The sequence below is a fragment of the Leptodactylus fuscus genome, chromosome 6, assembly GCF_031893055.1.
Source record: "Leptodactylus fuscus isolate aLepFus1 chromosome 6, aLepFus1.hap2, whole genome shotgun sequence".
Taxonomy (NCBI): domain Eukaryota; kingdom Metazoa; phylum Chordata; class Amphibia; order Anura; family Leptodactylidae; genus Leptodactylus; species Leptodactylus fuscus.
In genome coordinates this window covers 27880121-27900464 of record NC_134270.1, presented here as the reverse complement: position 1 = coordinate 27900464, position 20344 = coordinate 27880121, and the positions used below count along the sequence as shown (strand labels likewise).

The 20344-nt window shown below is 43.1% G+C and overlaps 1 protein-coding gene across 3 annotated transcripts in view; it reads right to left on the bottom strand.

The window, feature by feature from the left end:
• Positions 1-20344, bottom strand: part of PLCH2 (phospholipase C eta 2) — a 441994-nt gene that overhangs the window by 201046 nt on the left and 220604 nt on the right. The window contains exon 1 of one of the 3 annotated variants that reach the window (XM_075279620.1): positions 3199-3453. The exons of 1 other annotated variant lie outside the window; for it this stretch is intronic. In XM_075279620.1, the coding sequence (XP_075135721.1) occupies positions 3199-3319 (121 nt within the window). In that variant the 5' untranslated portion in view covers positions 3320-3453. Of the gene's footprint in view, positions 1-2893; positions 2972-3198; positions 3454-20344 lie in introns of those variants that run through there. One more of the 3 variants, XM_075279621.1, reaches the window with a different exon arrangement.

Here is a 20344-nt window from a genome sequence, read left to right as displayed (position 1 = left end):
AATGCCTTGAGTCCCTTATATAAGAAAAACGCATTGCAAATGTTTGTAATTTATCCACTAAAGTACTGGGTAGACACATGATACTAATGGCCGACCCTCCTCCCATTCAGTTTTGTAGAAAAACACTTTTTATTAATAAACCTTGATGAAACACAATACCACATGTTCTTTTGGGTTTCCCATCAAATATGGCGAAACCATCGACCTAGGATTCTTTCTGATGAAGGAGTGTACAAAGCCTTAATCTGATAATACGACAGAAACCCCCCTGGATTTTAGAAGTAAACATTATTTTTGACAGAGCGTATACATAGAGCTAGCCTATAGCTCCCACCATTCAATACAACACATCGCACCTTGGTGCATCAATTTTACTCAGCTGCTACTTTCCTGCTGACAGCCTGTTATTCTCCTCCCAAATTGATATATAATCGAGCACATCTTGGGCACTTCCAAAATATTTTGAGACATTTCTCATTTCCTTCTGTTCTTTAGATTTAATCTCCCAGGCACCTGGATATAATTTTGCTGTGTTGTTTTGGTTTTCTATACAATATTGAACTGTTGATATGATGGATCAGTACACAGATGCGATTACGCCTTACACCAAGGAGCCCGAGCATCAGATTTATGCACCGCTGCAAACGCGGAAAATAATTGTTGTGTTCTTGGGCTCGATTGATCAAAACAGAAGGCAGGACATCAGTCTGAAGAAGGTACGAGTTTAATAGCAGTGTCTAACACATGAATATAAGTCTATGTAATGGCCCTCTCCAAATAAAACTATATCTGGCTACTCTAAATCAGAGGTTCCCAAACTTTTTTTTCCTCGTAGACCACTTTCAAAATTTTACTAGCTCCGGTGGACCCCCTGCTGCTACATTTCTACTATATTCCCAAAATTCATCAAAAAATGTGAAGATTACGCCAACGTAGACCCCCGTCGAGTCTCCCGTGGACCTCTGGGGGTCCACCTGGACCACTTTGGGAATCACTGCTCTAAATGCAAGTATTGCACCACAACAGGTGTAGGGGAGCTGACTGTGATTGACTGCGGCGGGAAAAAAAGCGGTGTTTTACAGTCCCTGCAAAGTGGATAGGACTCTAGCAAATCCCAAATCTATAGGGCTGCAATTCTTCTGTTTCAAGATAATGCATTAAACTTACCGACAACCTTATGTAAAACCAAATACAATATCGTGACGGACACCACAATCTCACCTCTCCGAAATTTGTGCCATGTCTAAAAATCCCAATGACATCCATCATCTGATTGGCGCTGTCACCCTGAGTATATTAGGGTTTTGTTTATCCATTATAAAGAAATAAGCCCTTGTATTGTTGAATCAGATTTCGTATACTAGCCAAGTGGGTGGTGCCAGTGCATGAGAGCCCCGGCCCCCAGAGAAATCAGTGTTACCGCCTACTTGACTAGCACACCTTATTTGACATCAACACTAAAAGGGCTTATAACGTCGGAATGGCTGAACAGATTTGGATAAACAAAACTCTAAAATGCTGAGATCATATTTGTCATTGGGATCGTAGGACCTAGTGACAAATCCTCTAAGTTCAGGCCCTGGTTTTAGAAATCACACTATGTCATCCGTGAACTTGGAATACCTCCTTTGTATGTAAACAGTCATAACATGTAGGTTTATGAGGGCGCATGTACTGCTCTTGTAGCTGTCCCTTATTTTTCGTAACATTAACCTACATTAGTTTAATGTGATCCCTTTACTCCAAGGTGTGAAGGGTTAGATTTTTCAGTGGGTTATCTGCAAAAAGAAGAATAATAAAGGCCTAAATCCTGTTTCAATTGAGCTTGCAGTAATACACACCACTATGATGCTGCTACCCCAGGTCATTCAACCAGTGCGCAGGTCAGGAATTGAAGATGCAACACAGACCATAATATGCACACACAAGTATGGTGGACAATAGTCAAACACAGCTTGACAGCACACCACCATCATCATCATCATCATCATCATCATCACTGGGAGACAACATTTTCTTCATACGTTTAAATGATTGAGACAATTTGTAGGTTTTGGTACAATAATCATAATAAAAGCACAAAATAAAACTGATAATCCTAATATTACCTGTACATACAATTACATATTACAATTCATGTATACAGTGCCTTATGGTTTGGCATACTGATACTCAATGTGACACCCCCCCCCCCCCCCCCATATCGAGAATTTCAGGGATCACTCTTTACTAATGTAGGGTTCATATAAAAGAAATAAATAAATCCAGCAATAATCTAAGAGCAATACCCTTATAATATCTACCTCCAGAACCCTTCAAGACTAGAATCGACTGTGCATTGACATCCAGCACTTGTATTCCCTTAAGGCATAGACAAATGAGAGCAGTAATAGTGGCAAGCCGGGGCGGATTACACCAATATCATCTGGTCTCATCTGTGCACATGATAATTTTAAAGCTATTGTCTCAGATTGCAGATTTCATTTAGGAGGTTTATACTACATTGTCCACCATGGCGGATACATCGGATAAGAATATCACCTTCGATCAATCAAGCATAGGCGGAGGTAAGCAAGATCTATTTGTAAAATTTTTCAATGAAGCAGCTATAAAAACAGCAACGCACGTCAGCAATACACAATGGATTAGATTACCAACCAAAACACAATCGCTCTACACACTAGATACCATAGAAGACGAGGGTTTACAATCTCAACACCGGAGAAAGAACAAGGAACCATTTCAATGGATAGACCGACAAATACAACAAATAAGACTGCGATGACTGGATACCATTACCCTATTCTTATATTGAAATTAAGACGCCAATGCTAAGAACATTAATCCTAGTTCATCCAGGTATAAGGATATAGCACAATCTTAATTTTCCTACCTATGGTTGTCCTGAGTAGTTGTCTCATTGTTGCCATCATTCAAGTATCTATATTAAGAGAAGTGGGATTCATGAGCCTTCAGATTAGTCAAAAAGTATTAAAGGAATGGGTGGGAAACGAAGTAAAAACCCTCGACTGGATGGATCTAGTTTTTCATTACGGAGGCTTGTAGTCTATAGTAATCACAGGCTCAAGACAGAGCTCGATGGAGAAGAAGAAAACAACACACCGAGTCTATTTATGGTATATAATCCCTACAATATAAAGAACAAAGAAGACTAAATTATTAGATCCATAGCCTTACCAATCTGGCCAATCTTCATATTCGGAGGAGCTACAATACTCCCCCCAATCCACAAGAACTCTTCGGCCAGCCAAGAAATTCCCGATTTCTTTTGCTGCAATGGTGGTTTTGAAGACTCCATGTTTAAAGTGTTAGATACTAACAATTCACCTCAAAATAAGGTCTCTCAGCTAACATGGAGACACACGGTGATGGATAACGCCACATAGGTGCAAATATCACAAAAGTATTCAATGACAAATATGTATTTTTGGAGACAAAGTACATTACATCCACCACGAGTACATTGGCTCATATTCATTGTCCACGTTGGTGAAAAGCTGCCATCCGAAAAGGTCCAAAAAACAAAAACAATATGGGCGACCATTAAACAGATAATGGAGACCGTAGGGTCAGCTCCAGTCTGTTCCTCATTGCTCTCCCAAGGTACCAATCTTAATTCCACCAGGTCAGAATCCTCAAGTCATGAAATCTCCCCAAAAGTTTTCAAAAATGCAATTCTATAGAATATCACAATTAGGCCGCTCTTCATATTCCTCATTGACAATCCTGATAAGTCCTCGACACCGCCACGCTTCTCCTTGGAAAGCTTCTGAAGGCCCACAGTGCGTCTAACCAGCAGAATGCCAGATACATCCGCAACACACTTGCTAAAAACACACAGACCAACACACTGCATCACATTCAAGTGGATTTCTGAATCTGTCACATGCAATAATCCCGAGACAAAGTCTCTGCTCTATCTAGTCAGAGGATTACCATCCTACGAAAGGCAACGAGAAAAAAAAAAAAATGCTCGTTTTAAAGTGACTCACTTTCCCAAAGGTATGGCCTACAAGAAAGAACAAGTTAATACAAGAAGTTAACTATTTCTGGTCATGGAGTCATTGATCCCGAGAGGGATGTAAATGCACAAGACATTCCAAGTGGAAACTCAATTAGTGAGCTCCTCAAGAGAGTCTATGGCTTACAGAGTCACACTGAACCATCTAGAGGGTATTATAGTTTATATGACTACTAGCTGGTACCCGCGACTTCGTCTGCGGTGATTGTAGCAGTGGGTAGATACAGGCGCGGGTAAGGTTTTCGTACTGTGTATATGGTATGGGATATGAAATGTAAGTTTGTATCTTGTTTTTGCTGTAATTCAGATAATACGTGAGACTTTTGTGTTGAAGTTAATTTGTATTTGAGCTGCTATATATACGGTGTTGTGAGAAACTTTCCCAGAGCCATATGAGGTCTTAATTTTTCCTGGGACAAATTTTTCTTCATGATGCCGCCATTATTTATTCTATATAATGTACTGGGAAGCAGGGAAAAAATTCAGAATGGGGTGGATTTGAAGAAAAAATGCATTTCTGCGACTTTCTTACGGGCTTTGGTTTTACGGCGTTCACTGTGCAACCAAAATGACATGTCCCCTGTATTCTGTGTTTCGTTATGATTCCGGGGATACCAAATTTATATGGTTTTATTTACATTTTGACCCCTTAAAAAAAATCCAAAACTGTGTTAAAAAATTATTTTTTGAAAAGTCGCCATATTCCGACAGCCGTAACTTTTTTATACTTGCGTGTACGGGGATGTATAGGGCGTCTTTTTGCGGGAACGGGTGTACTTTGTAGTTCTACCATTTTTGGGAAATGTTATTGCTTTGATCACTTTTTATTCAAATTTTTAGCAGAATCAAAACAGTGAAAAAATGGCAGTTTGGCACTTTTGACCATTTTTCCCGCTACGGCGTTTACCGAACAGGAAAAATATTTATATAGCTTTGTAGAGTGGGCGATTTTGGACGCGGGGATACCTAACATGTATGTATTTCACAGTTTTTAACTACTTTTATATGTGTTCTAGGGAAAGGGGGGTGATTTGAATTTTTAATCCTTTTTATTTGTTTTTATATTTTTTTTACTTTTTTTAAACTTTTTTTTTTGCATTTATTAGACCGCCTAGGGGTATTGACATGGGTGGGCGTTGTCGCGGATTGTCAGAGTGGTGGGGGCAAACATGGCTGCTCCGGAGCGTTAAAGAGCGCCTCCTGGAGAATCGATAAGGTGAGGGGCAAAGTGGTAAAGTATATGTATGTGATTGTGTGGGGTTAGGGGCTAGGCTGTAGAGGGCAATAGGAATTTTGTGGCTTGCTATGGTCCAAAGTGTGTGAGATTGCAGAGATGGTGGTGTGAGTTTGGGTTTTGTGGGGGTCCTGGCACAAACGTATGTGTGCTATTGTGACGAAAAGTAGCCTATTGCGCAATCCAGTGTAATAACTATGTTTGTGGAAAATTTCAGCCAAATCGGTGGAGCGGTTTTTGCGTGATTGACCGCCAAACATCCGAACATCCAAAGGGTCCTGGGAAAAACGTATGTGAGCTATTGTGACGAAAAGTAGCCTATTGCGCCATCGAGTGTAGGGACTATGTTTGTGGAAAATTTCAGCCAAATCGGGGTCCAAAGTGTGTGAGATTGCAGAGATAGTGGTGTGAGTTTGGGTTTTGTGGGGGTCCTGGGAAAAACGTATGTGCGATATTGTGACAAAAAGTAGCCTATTGTTTAATCGGGTGTATTAACTATGTTTGTGGAAAATTTCAGCCAAATCGGTGGAGCGGTTTTTGCGTGATTGAGGAACAAACATCCGAACATGCAAACATCCAAACACACAAACCCACAAACTTTCACATTTATAATATTAATAGGATATCAGGTCACAATCGTCATCTGTTCCTTTGCTGGGATTTCCTACTGCACTGGAACAGATACTACACAAGTGTGTGTTAGGCAATAGCCTTAGGTTGCAAACAAAATCTTACAAAGAAAAGTTGACCGTACATATTAGATAATTGTTGGCCATCACTTTTAATAGAAATGCAATGAGTATGGCATGACCCTATGGAAAAAGGAAGGTTGGGCGTTTTTGATTTCCCATATGCTTTTCAGGCTTTATAAACATGAAAATGAAAAAAAAAAATAAGATTGTATGATGGGAATGTCCATGACATTTTCCAAACAAAAGTAGTCTATAGGGCTAGTCACATTCTTATTTGTGTGAGGGTCCTACTCTGTATGTAAGTGAGCCAGCCATTCACTGCACCCAAGTCTTGGGTCTGCCAAAGCACCCAAGTTCACCTCTGGTCACAACCTAGCGTCACTCTGTAATAAAGATTGGCAAGTCCCAATGTGGGGCTGAAAAGGGGTGAAAGAGGGAGCTCCGACCGATGCGAACACAACCTGGTCATTTGTGGGTTAAAGGTTGATTTGCTCAACAGCAAGATTGCAGTCTAAATTTTTCATTCAGCAATTCCAGTTAAAAATAATGGACGCCCGACAGACATCATCATAATTCATGGCATCCCGCAGGTTCCAATCATGTCCACTAGGGTTGAGCCGATCTTGAGATTTCCGGATCGATTTTAAAATCCGATTTCGTATCACTTTCCAGCCGATCGCGAAATTTGGTTGATCGGGATCCGATCTTTCCCGATCGCTTAACCCTAGTGTCCACCATTCGTGAGGACACAATGGGCCAGAAGAACATAAACCCTGTTCAGATGTGAACCTAGCCTTAGCTGGATCTGCAGATACATAAGTATAACATAAAATCAGCATCGCAGCTCTGGTGACCTTGCACATAGTGTTTTAGCACTAGAATACATATATACCAGGTTGCTGTAATTACTGGGCTTCTATATTCTACTCTATGGCTAGTATTGAAGTCTACAATACAGATTACACCTAAAATCGGCGAGAGAAAAGTCCTTCTAGACAGACCCCATTATAGTTTACGGGGTCTGTGGGTAACCACTTTTTAAGCGGACAAGCTCTCCGGGTCCCCACGTGGAATGCTAGTGTGAACGTAGCCTAAGGTGGTTCATTTAAGTTGCATAGCATATAAATAATAGTGCAAAAGGCAATAGTAGACTGCATTGCCTTTTATAGGTCCTCGTGCCAGGTCTGCGGGAGGATGGAGCAATGAGGAGCGAAGCACTAACCTGCATAAAGCAAAGTCATCAGAGTATACCACATGTATTCAGCATTCAGAGGATTTGATAAGTGGCTGCCTGTACGATCTTTAAGAGGGGTTAATGTGGTAAAATCCCTCTAACTCCTGTTCCTCAAACATACCGAGCAGCAGTACTTAGGCTATAAGCCTATTATAATATGTTTCTATTCTTACTTCATGTCGGCCTTACATAAACCTCTCTTGGGTTGAAATTTCAATGTAGTTCTAAAAGTTTTCTCTACTTAATATACATGTCTTGGGTTTTAAGGTTATATAAAAAAGTTCTAAGTAAAAGGCTTGTTATATACAGTTTAACTGGATCTTGTACGGCTGTGTGTTACAATGTATGGAACAGACTAGTCACAGGGCCTGCAAAATTGTTCCCAATAGTATATTATGCAATGTTAATTTTAACACTTTGCAATGAGAGGGCACCACAGAGCGCCTCACTGGTGCGAAACGTCTTGTAGATACTTCACACAACAATTACGATCATGGTATTGTCCAAGCAACCCGCAACGTTCACGCTTAGCTTCACAAACAAAAGTAAAGAATTAAAGCAAAGTTTTAGAAGTTTGACGTAAACCCCAACTCTACATACAAGGATGGTAAGCATTTGGACATAACCCCTAACCCCCACCTCTCCTTACTGGTATCTGAATATTTTACTAATCTGTACTTTATAGACAATCTGTAGTTGAAGTTAGCTCTTCATAGGCTTCCTGGAGAGCCAATCAGAGCAGGCAGATCTGCAGGGGAAGGGAGAGAGAAACCTCCTGAGCCAATCAGAAGACAGGAGGCGTGTCTCAGACTACCACACACCCCCTGTAGACACTGTGGCTAAGCTCTGTGACAATGCAAGATAGAATATCGCAGGGGCGGGCAACCATATCAGGATGGATTACTGGTGGGCCTTACTAGAGTATAGAATTAATACAGGGGTATTAAAACATGTAGGCTTGTTCACATGGGGAAATTGAGACAAATTTAAGGCAGTCTTCCATCTCAAAATCCACTTCAAAGTCTGGCCCTTTGGAACCCATGATGGAAAGATGAAGCCAATTAGCCTTGCACACAATATCTACAGCTACAACAATCCCAGAATTCTCAGTAGTTTCCCATTGAAAACAATTTAATTGCTTGAATTTGAAGCAGATTTTGAGCTGGAATCCTGTGTGAACACTCCCTTAAAGTTACAGGATTCGGGAAGAGAGCTCATAATATCTCTAGGCCTCTGGTAACAAGCACAAAAAAAAAAAAGTCAAGCACTTGGTATCCTGACTAGGAAAAAAAAAAAAAAAAAAAAAAAAATCGATAGAATACAATAATGCTAGCTTCTAGATGAGCGAAGCGCCATAAATTCCAGCATGTTTCTTCTACATCTGCAAGCTGAGCATATCTAATAAGTAGAGATGAGCGAACACTGTTCGGATCAGCCGTTCCGAACAGCATGCTCCCATAGAAATGAATGGAAGCACCTGGCATGGCGACCGGCCGCCGGCAAAGTGTACGTGCCAGGTGCTTCCATTCATTTCTATGGGAGCGTGCTCTTCGGAACGGCTGATCCGAACAGTGCTCGCTCATCTCTACTAATAAACCTTCACGCCAGCGTCATTACGTAGACTCCTAAGAGCAGTCATATGAGATTTAGATCATACCTGAAGGAACGTGGGATTTCCAATGGTAACTTTTCTTGCTGACAGGTACGGTATCATTATATAGCTTACGTTCCCTTCATTTCAGGATTTCCATAAATAGTTTGGGCGTAACCAACTTAAAATTTCGGAGACTAATCTGAAACGTAACACTAAGCAAAATGATATATCTAAAATGTAAATTCTCTGTCTCTCTGCCCAATTCACTTAATAACAGCCTGTACTGCCAAACCCCATTGTCTCCCATCTGCGCCAAACAATTACATGGAAATGATACAGATGGGAATCCATTATATTCCAAACCAAATATTTAGAATGTGTAAAAACAAAACAATTATAAAGACTATGAATTCTACAAACAATATGAGCAGTTACGTTCTCCATTCTGATGTATATCCAGCAGTAATTGTACATCTAGCCCTACAGCTTGGCTCTAGTGCAAGTTACTATAGTTCAAGGCAAGGACGTACGTATTTCAAGGGAAAACTATACAGATGCGACTAGATCATCGGAGAGAAGGGGCTCAATGGTAGTTGGCAAGTACTATTGTAAGACTCCCCTTTCCAGTGTGGGAAAATGGCCCACAGAGCAAACATACAATCTTTTGTCCCTGGGCGAAAAAAATTTGACTTGTGCCATCAATGGGACCTTCTATGTGCACTACTACTCGGGCTTACCATAGAATGCCATTCTCCTCGCATGTTATCTGTCTTATACGTAGTAGATCAACCTGCACAGAACAATACCATGTTAACTGAATTCGACAAAAAGCAAAACCTTCAGCTCAGCAGGTCACAATATGTTCAGAAGTCCATCTGGTCATCGAGGTGAGTGTATATGGAACCTGGAACCCCTTCATGGATTCTTAGTTGGTTTTTTTTTAGTAAGCAGGTCCATAGACTCACTGAACAGAGGACAGTCTGGCTTCCATTCAGTAGTCAATGACTATCTTCTTAGGCTATTCTACACACTGCATGTATATACGTTCTACAATAGAGTTGGCACTGTCTGGCTTGTATGGGTAACAAGTAGAGATGAGCGAACAGTAAAATGTTTGATATTCGTTTCGAGTAGCCCCTCAATATTCGACTACTCGAATCGAATATCGAACCCTATTACAGTCTATGGGGGGAAAATGCTCGTTTCAGGGGTAGGCAACGTTCGATCAAATTATACTTACCAAGTCCATGAGTGAGGGTCCGGCTGGATCCTCCGAGAAGTCTTCTCCGTGCAGCGTCCCCCGGCTCTGAATTCACTCTGCCAGGCATCGGGCCTGGGCAGAGCCGACTGCGTATGCCCGCACTACTAGTGGACATGCGCAGTCGTCTCTGTCCAGGCCCGATGCCGGACAGAGTGAATTCAGAGCCGGAAGACGCCGCGGGGAAGCTGCACGGAGAAGACTTCCAAAGGTAGGAGAAGAACCAGCGTTGATTGGCCGACTGTATAGCATTCGGCCAATCAATGCTGGTTCTGCATCGAACTTTTCCATTCGAATAGCGAGTGGTACTCGATCGAGTACGAGTATTTCGAATACCGTAGTATTCGATCGAATGCCTACTCGATCGAATACTACTCGCTCTTCTCTAGTAACAAGAGAAAAATGCAGTGGAAGTGACCTGTGATAGACAAATGAGGACAATACTTTACAGATGGGTTCACAGAAATCATATACATTACACTGGCTAAGAAAACCCAACAAGGTCATTGTCCTCTTTGCACCCGTACCAGCAACGTTCACCAAACAGTAGATCATGTCCATAGGTCAGATATTAATATTCTAAAGCCGTTGTGGTTTTACAATCTCCATGTAACACATTTTTTCTTCTTTCCAAGCTCTCCAGGGAAAGTCCCATGTAGGAGCTCAGACGTGCGGGCATTGCTCCACTACATACAGAAGTATGTCAAGGTTCATGGACAGTTTAGGACCCTCCTGTCGCACCGTAATAAGTAGGTCGCCTGAGGACCACATATCCGCATTATGTGCTTCCCTCTTAATAGGTTCAGCCTTGGTAGAAATATCATTTACAGCAATTCCCTAGACAAGAATTACATGCTGCTCTATTATAATGGGAGTGCAGTAAATCTCCTTTAATCCCATAATATGTGAACCTGGTGGTGCCGGATTGTTGAATACCCTGTAATATCCAATGGTAATAGAAGAGTATATGAAGGTTACTTGTAAAGACAGTTAACCCTAAAACAGGTCTGATATTTTCTTTCTCAATCTTGTATACTGATCAGAGTTTTTAATATTTAGAATGGGGCTAAATAGAAATTTTGGCCACAACTCCTAATGAACCAACAAATGTAAGTGAATTGAATTAGATTGTGATCCCATGGCAGTGCCATTCACTTAGACCCCATGCACGTGACCTAGTGGTATCCAATGTGGGGTCGTGTTTGCAGCGGATGGCACTAAGAGTGTATTCCATTATATATTCACGTCTATGGGGGATTCCAATTCATTCTGGTGTGATGACATGGACTGGAAAGGACCTGCTCTACTGAATTAATCTGAAGCTCCCATGGATGTGAAAACATAACAGAATGCACTCGGATGTTGCTCCTAATGTTGTCTTTGTCCAGTCCCCTACAAACACGATCCCACATTGGAAGCGCATTCAATTGCATGCATGGAGCCTTATATTAGTGAAGAAACCACATGGTGATCTTTGGTTGGGCCAAAAATCGCTATGTAGCCTCGTCGTACTTGTTGGTGGCCAATTGGACTATTGCAGATTTTTATGGACAACAAGTATTTTTAGAGACTTACTCAGATGTGAATGATGCGCTTACTTTAAAAAGGTATTCTCATCATAAACAATATGCAGGTCCCCACCTATTTCCTCCACCACCGAGGATCCTTCGACTGTCCCGTTCCAACTATGGCCACTCACATACTTTTCTCTCCATTAACTCCGATTAAAGTCTTGCGAACAACCAAGCACATCTGTAGAAGGTCCCTCAACTCTCAAACATTTAGGGTAAGTTCACACAGTTTTTTGGTCAGGATTTTGAGGCCGTATCCTCCTCAAAAACGTGACCAAGAAGACGGCTCCCATTGAAATCAATGGGAGCTGCTCAGGAGTTTTTTCCAGGAGCCATTACTTCCGGCTCCCAGAAAAAAAAAAAAAAAAAAAAAAAAAAAAAAAAAGAAGTGAGGGCTCATTCTTCAGGCGAAGTGGCCTCGAGATTTGACCTGAAGACACTCCCTCCTCCAGACTAGGCCCATTCATTGGGCCTAATCTGGAGCGGAGTGCGCGGCTGGATGCCGGTAGAGTGCACCAGCTTTCAGTCGCGGCTACCTGGTTTTTGGGCCGGAACCTGAGGCGGCCTCCGCCTCAGGTTCCGGTCCAAAAATCGCCGTGTGAACTTACCCTTATAGTATATCCTGTGGGGGACTAATAAAGTGATTGTGGCTCCTTTTATTTTATTTTTTTAAACCACCATGAGTCACAAATTTTTTCCCCCTGACAACCCCTTAAAAAATGTGACTAATTCTTACTATTTGACATCAAACAAACCACTGTCCAAAGTGCATATTTATTCTACTTTCCCCAATACAAAGCATCTATTGAATTTATATAAAAAAAGGGGGTTTTTTACATTTTTGTTGTACATTGTATAAAAATTTCCCCATAGAATTGTCAGCCTGTGTTCCAGAATAGTAATTCTGCCCATTAGTGACTTGTATTGCTCCGTGGATAAAACAAATTTCACATTTACAAAACATTTATATCTCCCACCTTGCAGGGAAGATTCTCACAAATAGGTTTCTGATGGTCGCGGCAAATGTGAATAAATGGAAAATAGCGGCTACCGGGACAAAGTCATACTCCCAAATAAAATAATCATTTTTACCATTCTGTAATAGAAAACTATTGCATTTATTCTGCTACTTGTCGAAAGATTGCAGAATTTAGAATAACAGCCAACAGCTTGCGTGTTATATTTTAGAAACATGGGTGAAGATATCAAAGAGGGTTGTACTACTATTAGGACGATTAAGAAGCACCGTAACGGAGGAGCCGGCATGAGGTCTCATTGTGGTTCATTGTGGTTCTCCCATTAAAGAGGACTTTTCAGCACCTCCAGCTCTCTGCATCATTTAGTAGGCACTGTTCCACCGATTCCAGCACAGTTGGATTTTGTTCTCTAGCTCCAACTGTTCCTGAGCAATCTTTGCTGTTAATTTCGGAACCCAATATGTTAATAAAGCGCTCTAATGTCAGGTGAGCCATCCTAGGCTGGAGCAGACTGGTCGGGTTGGTTTACATCTGTGTTGGGAGTCTGCATGGGAACCCCCCGAACGGAATACCAAACACAATTGCAAGTACTATGCATTAAAAGCACATGGACCCCATAGACTATAATGGGGTCTGTGTGCTTGCCGCCAGTTCTCCGCACAGAACATGCAGACAGGAAAGTAGTTCAAATCCCGCCAAGGGCAATGTATGTTTTCCCCGTGTTTGCATGGATTTCCATCCCATATTCTAAAAAGACATACTGATAGGGAAAAAAAAAAAAAAGTACATTGTGAGCTCTATGTGGGGCTCGCAATCTACATAAAAAAAAAAAAAAAACGGAAAGTAGTTCACAATCTACTTTCATGTCCGCGTGATTTGTGGAGGCAGCGCATGGCAAGCGCATGGACCCCATTATAGTCTATGGGATCTGTGTGCTTTTACTGCACAGCGTACACTGTTCGAAAGGATTTTGAACCCCATTATATTCTATGAGGGGGAAATGCTCGTTTCAGGGGTACGCAAAATTCGATAAAATTATACTTACCAAGTCCACGAGTGACGGTCGGGCTGGATTCTCCTTGAAGTCTTCTCCCGGCGCAGCGTCCCGCGGCATCTTCTAGCTGGAATTCACTCTGCCTAGGCATCGGGGCCCAGGCAGAGCCGACTGCGCATGTGCGGTCATGCGCAGTCGGCTCTGCCCGGCTCGGCGCCTGATGCCTAGGCAGAGTGAATTCCAGCCGGAAGACGCCGCGGGGACGCTGCACAGAGAAGACTTCTAAAGGTAAGAGAAGAACCAGCGTTGATTGGCCGACTGTATAGCATTCTGCCAATCAACGCTAGTTCTGCATCGAACCTTAAACTTCGAACAGCGAGTAGTGTTCAATCGAGTACGAGTATTTCGAATACCGTAGTATTCGATCGAACACCTACTCGATCGAGTACTACTCGCTCATCTCTAGTCTATAGCATAACCAACGTGTCCTGCTTCATACAAATAGCAAAGCATCTCATTGGAGGAATACATCTATTTACCTTTCCCTAACATAGTTCAGAAAAAAAAAAGTTCAGTTTTTTAGAGTACTTTTTTGAGAAGGTCATACATAGGTTATACCATTATTATTACATGAAGCCCAATATAGAAAAAAAATAACCTCCATTACACAAAATCTTCTATAATCTGCTTACATTAAAGCAAAACAAAACCTAAAGGATTAGCAGCCTTATCAAAACATAAAAGGACGATCTTGCAGACGAACGAATGAGGAGTCAATTCCCGGGACATCTAGGTATGCTTATTAGATATCAGAAGCAAATTCATAACCTCTGAATTCTAATCCGTCTCAAAGCTCTCCGTAAAAACCGCCTTAGCCCTTTCGCTCCGCTACCACGAGTCGGTAAGTAAATTACAGCCGGTTGCTAGATTTATTACACATTATCCGGCATCTGATGTGGAACACGGAGAATGCTTAATAGGTGGGAATTGTGCTCCAATTAAGATTTACCCTCATTTGCATAATATAAAACCCTGAAAGCTCAATAAACACCAACATGGACTGCTCAATAATCTCGTAAAAGGTGACAGCGCCTCAAGATGGCGAATGGAGTAAGATGCACCTGTTTGTACTAAGCTCCACATATGGGAAGGGGATTCGTAGAGCCATTTTTATGGAGAATTTGCGGAGTCATATTTTTAATCAGCGGCATGTAAATTTATCGCCATTAGTCATTCAAGGATGTATGATAATTTATGGTAATTCGCCGTGTAATGCTTCAGAACGAGAAGCCAACAAAATGAAATCCTTACGCCAAAATGCCATGTGACTGCCGATGACAGGCAAAGCACCACCTGCTCGCGGGAACGGCAACTAGGGAGAGTGGGCAACGGATGGGTGAAGGATTAGGGGATGCAATTAATTCAATGTCATAGTAAAAATTCATGACTCTGAAGGTAAAATTACCACAAAAATATAATCTGCGAGTATGGGGCAGTGACCCAAAGTTGGGCTAGAACTCACGTATCATAGACCACAATTCAGCTGAGCCATGCTCGGCCATCGCAATGACCGTATTACCGAAACCACACACATCTGGCTGAATTTGCTCTTAGTAACTTCCAGGGCAAAACTCATTCACAATAAAGCATCAGCTACAACATGAAGGCACATTTACTATTGTGGACTAATATATACTGAACGTAGCTGTGTCTTAAACTGATTACACAGCGACCCATTGTATTCTAATAGCCCCGTACACAAGTCCATGTATGAGGTCATGAACCCAAAACTCAGGACTGATCCTATTCATATCGGTTTTGCATCCTGACTTCAATACAAGAAATCAATGGGTGTGTGAAGGTATGGGCATATCATCCATGTGCTGTTTGACCAATTTTTCCATGGACCATACACATACACACAGAGTGAACTCAGTCCAAGCAGTCTGAAGATGCATCAGACTTATCACAGTACTGCACCACGTATGATCGATTTGGAGCATTTTGCTAAAAGTTGGACACTTATTTTACACACAACGATTCTTAGTTGGTTTATTTTAAACAAATAAAGGCAAGAACGGGATGACATTTCCCCACCATTGTACATTCAACCGGACCATCATAGGTATCACTGATGGTGGATGGTGTTCCCATTCACTTACATGGGAGTGTCAGAGATTCCCTGGCTGGCTGCGGTCAGGATGAACGTGCCCAGGGGAAAACTACTGCACGTAATAATAAATCTGCTGCCAATTATGACAACACTTAGGGCTAGCTCACACGGGGGCAAGGTGGTGGATTCTGACAGCGGACTTCGCCTCAAAATCGGTCTCCATACAATGGTGGTCTATGGAGACCACTAGAATTCTTTTTTCCACTAGCGGTATGTTGCTGCTAGTGGAAAAAAGAAGCAAGCTGCCCTTTCTTCAGGCAGATTCCGCGGCTCGCTGAGCTGCAGAAACCTCTGGCGTCAACCCATTCATTTGAGCCGACTCCGGAGGGGGAAACCGCGACCGTGACTGTCGTGGCAGGCGGGTTTTGACCAGGCTCCCCGCATCACTCTCAGTGCCAAAATCCGCCTCCCGTGCGAATAAGCCCTTAGGGTTATTTCACACGGGGAGCGGAAGAGCGGATTTTGGCACTGAGAGTGACGCGGGGAGCCGTGTCACTCTCGGGTTAAAACCCGCCTGCCACGACTGTCGCAGCTTCCCCTTACAGGAGTAGGCTCAAATGAATGGAGGTTGCTGCTGCGAGGCGGACGCCGCGACTCAAGGAGAAAGAAAGGGCAGCCCGCTTTGCTCACGGAAAAAGTAGCCTGGCGGTCTCCATAGACCACCATTGTGAGGGGGTGGATTACACGCCATAATCCGCCCCCTCTATGCCCATGTGAACTAGCCCTTAGCCATGCCCAGTTTAGAGAAAGCTAAAAGAGCAGATCGTAGTATACAAGTCTTTCTTTGGTGCATGGTAAAGATAAAAAAAACTTCAGGAGACAGTCGCACAGACTGTAAAATAAAAAAATCTTGCATCAAAATCTCATGTTTTTTTTCCCCCCATAAAAACAACAACCACATTTGCATCAAACAGTCATTCCTGACAGCAGCATGCACCTTACAGCGGTATCATACACCAGCACATGGTCAGGTTGGATACAGTAAAAACTGCATTAGAGAAAACATTGTGCAGTTTGGATGAGTTTTCACTGATGTGGATCAATATCACATCTATACTAGTCTATAGGTCCGTGAAAAAGCCAGAAGACATCTGTGCGTCATATGTTTTTCACTCAGACATTGAATAGTAGAGGAAACGTTAAAAAGTTGATCTGTATTTTATATGTGACAAAAAAAAAAAAAACGGATCAACCATGGACAGCACACGACCCACAAATAAAAAGCGCAGAGCGATGTCCGTGGTCACCATAGGCATCACACATCTGACGCATAACTGTGGCCAGTTTTTATTACATGTGCTGTCTTTGCCAAGGCCTTTGATGTTTTATTTGCAAAAAATATAATTAAAAAAAAAAAAAATACATCAAACATTGCAGCAAAACCAGTGAAAACGTAAAAAGCTGCATATAAAACAGTCTACGTTCACAGAGAGAGAAGTTAGGGGAGGGACATCACTAAGGAAACATCTGCGCCAATAGCCAAAAAAGCAATATCCCCCATGTGAATCTCGTCCTATAGTGACACAACTCTCTTAGGCTAGGTTCACATTAGCCTTGGCTAGCCATTATTTAGGCAGACCGCTGAAACTGACGGCCCCCATAATATTGTCTATCATTTTATAATTGAAACCAGTGGATGCAAACGTCCTGCACGCAACGGATGATGTCATGTGGACAGTGCAAGAGTTTCCACTGCAGATGTGAACATAGCCGCAATTCCTGCGCACTTACATTCGCTGATAATCTTCTTTCTGAGTCGCAGTAAACCATTGCTCATAGTATATTGGACCATGGCTTGTTGTAGGCATCAGTCTGGACAACCAGACCCATGTTCCTTCAATCACCATCTTCTGGCACAGCTGAGCTCACAGGAAGTTCGCGTTTCTTAAAGGGATACACAGCTGGTTCAATTGCTGACTTCTAACCTGTAGAAAGTAGGCCAAGGACTTTTCTTTTTTGTTTTAAATCCCAAGCAAGGAGCTTGTCCAGGAACAGCAGAATGTAAGTCTTTTTACCATCTAGTAAAAGCCACTTATTATTTGCAAAACCAATGGCAAGTAAAACTGCACAGTGTGTACAAGGTCTTTCTAACTATACAGTATATGTATGTATGATACATCTGCTACATAGACACCGCTTATCTCTCCCATAGAGCAAGCTATCATTGTGCTGAGAGATGTGGTGTCATGACCAAGACTGCCATGCTACAGTATATGTCTATATACCTGCTATAATATGTCATACTTCTGTTATAGGAGGACCAGCTGGTCAGGCCATTAACACAAAATGTAAGTACAGTGTGGGGGCGAATAACCCCAAATAAATTCCCTAAGGAACCCTGGAATGTGACTGCCTAGGGAAAGGGGCCCAGGATGTCACAATGCAGAGGGAGACACGGAAGCATTGGGGACAGGAGAGTATGTTGTGTGATTTTTTATTTATTTATTTTTTTATTCACCTTCCACAGTCTAATATATATATATATATATATATATATATATATATATATATATATATATATATATATATTATCTATTTTCTAAAGTTATTCAACAGTTAAAAGGGGCATTCACACAGAGCAGTGATGGCGAACCTTTTTGAGACCGAGTGCCTAAACTGCAACCCAAAACCAAATAAATTATCACGGAGTGCCAACACGGCAATTTAACCTTAAAACTCTGTGGGTCCACAATTGCGGACCCACAAATTACAGTCATGTGACTGGGGCTTTACAGATCTTGTACTGAAAGGTAAAGGTCTCTGCATTCTGTACTTTTAAACAATTAATTTTCACTATTTACATCGCACAGGATCTGTTTTATAGTTACCGTGCAATGTTATTACATCCTGTACTAATTTCACGTCTGCTATAAAACAAATACTGTGTGATATACATAGTGAGGGGACCCCACACAGTACAATCTGCCCCTCAGTGGTCCCCCACACAGTACAATCTGCCCCTCAGTGGCCCCCCACACAGTACAATCTGCCCCTCAGTGGTCCCCACACAGTACAATCTGGCCCACAGTGGCCCCCACACAGGATTATACCTGTATACTCCACAGTAGCCCCCTCCCACACAGCATGAACTGGTCCACAGTAGCCCCCTCCCACACAGCATGAACTGGTCCACAGTAGCCCCCTCCCACACAGCATGAACTGGTCCACAGTAGCCCCCTCCCACACAGCATGAACTGGTCCACAGTAGCCCCCTCCCACACAGCATGAACTGGTCCACAGTAGCCCCCTCCCACACAGCATGAACTGGTCCACAGTAGCCCCCTCCCACACAACATGAACTGGTCCACAGTAGCCCCCTCCCACACAACATGAACTGGTCCACAGTAGCCCCCTCCCACACAACATGAAATGGTCCACAGTAGCCCCCTCCCACACAACATGAAATGGTCCACAGTAGCCCCCTTCCACACAGCATGAAATGGTCCACAGTAGCCCCCTCCTACACAACATGAAATGGTCCAGAGTAGCCCCCTCCCACACAACATGAAATGGTCCACAGTAGCCCCCTCCCACACAACATGAAATGGTCCAGAGTAGCCCCCTTCCACACAGCATGAAATGGTTCACAGTAGCCCCCTCCCACACAGCATGAAATGGTCCAGAGTAGCCCCCTCCCACAGAGCATGAAAGATCCACAGTAGCCCCCTCCCACACAACATGAAATGGTCCACAGTAGCCCCCTCCCACACAACATGAAATGGTCCAGAGTAGCCCCCTCCCACACAACATGAAATGGTCCAGAGTAGCCCCCTCCCACACAACATGAACTGGTCCACAGTAGCCCCCTCCCACAGAGCATGAAAGATCCACAGTAGCCCCCTCCTACACAACATGAAATGGTCCACAGTAGCCCCCTCCCACACAACATGAAATGGTCCACAGTAGCCCCCTCCTACACAACATGAAATGGTCCACAGTAGCCCCCTCCCACACAACATGAAATGGTCCACAGTAGCCCCCTCCCACACAGCATGAAATGGTCCAGAGTAGCCCCCTCCCACACAACATGAACTGGTCCACAGTAGCCCCCTCCCACAGAGCATGAAAGATCCACAGTAGCCCCCTACCCGCACAGCATGAAAGTCTACAGTAGCCCCCTCCCACACAGCATGAAATGGTCCACAGTAGCCCCCTACCCGCACAGCATGAAAGTCTACAGTAGCCCCCTCCTACACAACATGAAATGTCCACCGTTGCCCCCCTCCTGAAGAGCTGCCGGGTGTTCTCTCTTCTGTTCACTGCGCGCGCTGATGACTTACGTCATCACGCCCGCGCTTGTTCAGAGGTCACACTCTGTAGTCAGTGTAGGCCGCGTAGTACGCGTGGCCTACACTGAGCTACACTGACAGCTTTCAGCTGGATGCGCATTTGCACAACCAGCTGAAGGCAGCGATCGCTCACTAACGGGGAATCCTGCATCGGATTCGCCGTTAGTGAGCGATCAGGGCGACAGCACGCGTGCCAGCAGAGGGGGCTCTGCGTGCCCTCTCTGGCACGCGTGCCATAGGTTCGCCATCACTGACACAGAGTATTTTGGTGTGGATTCTGAAGCGG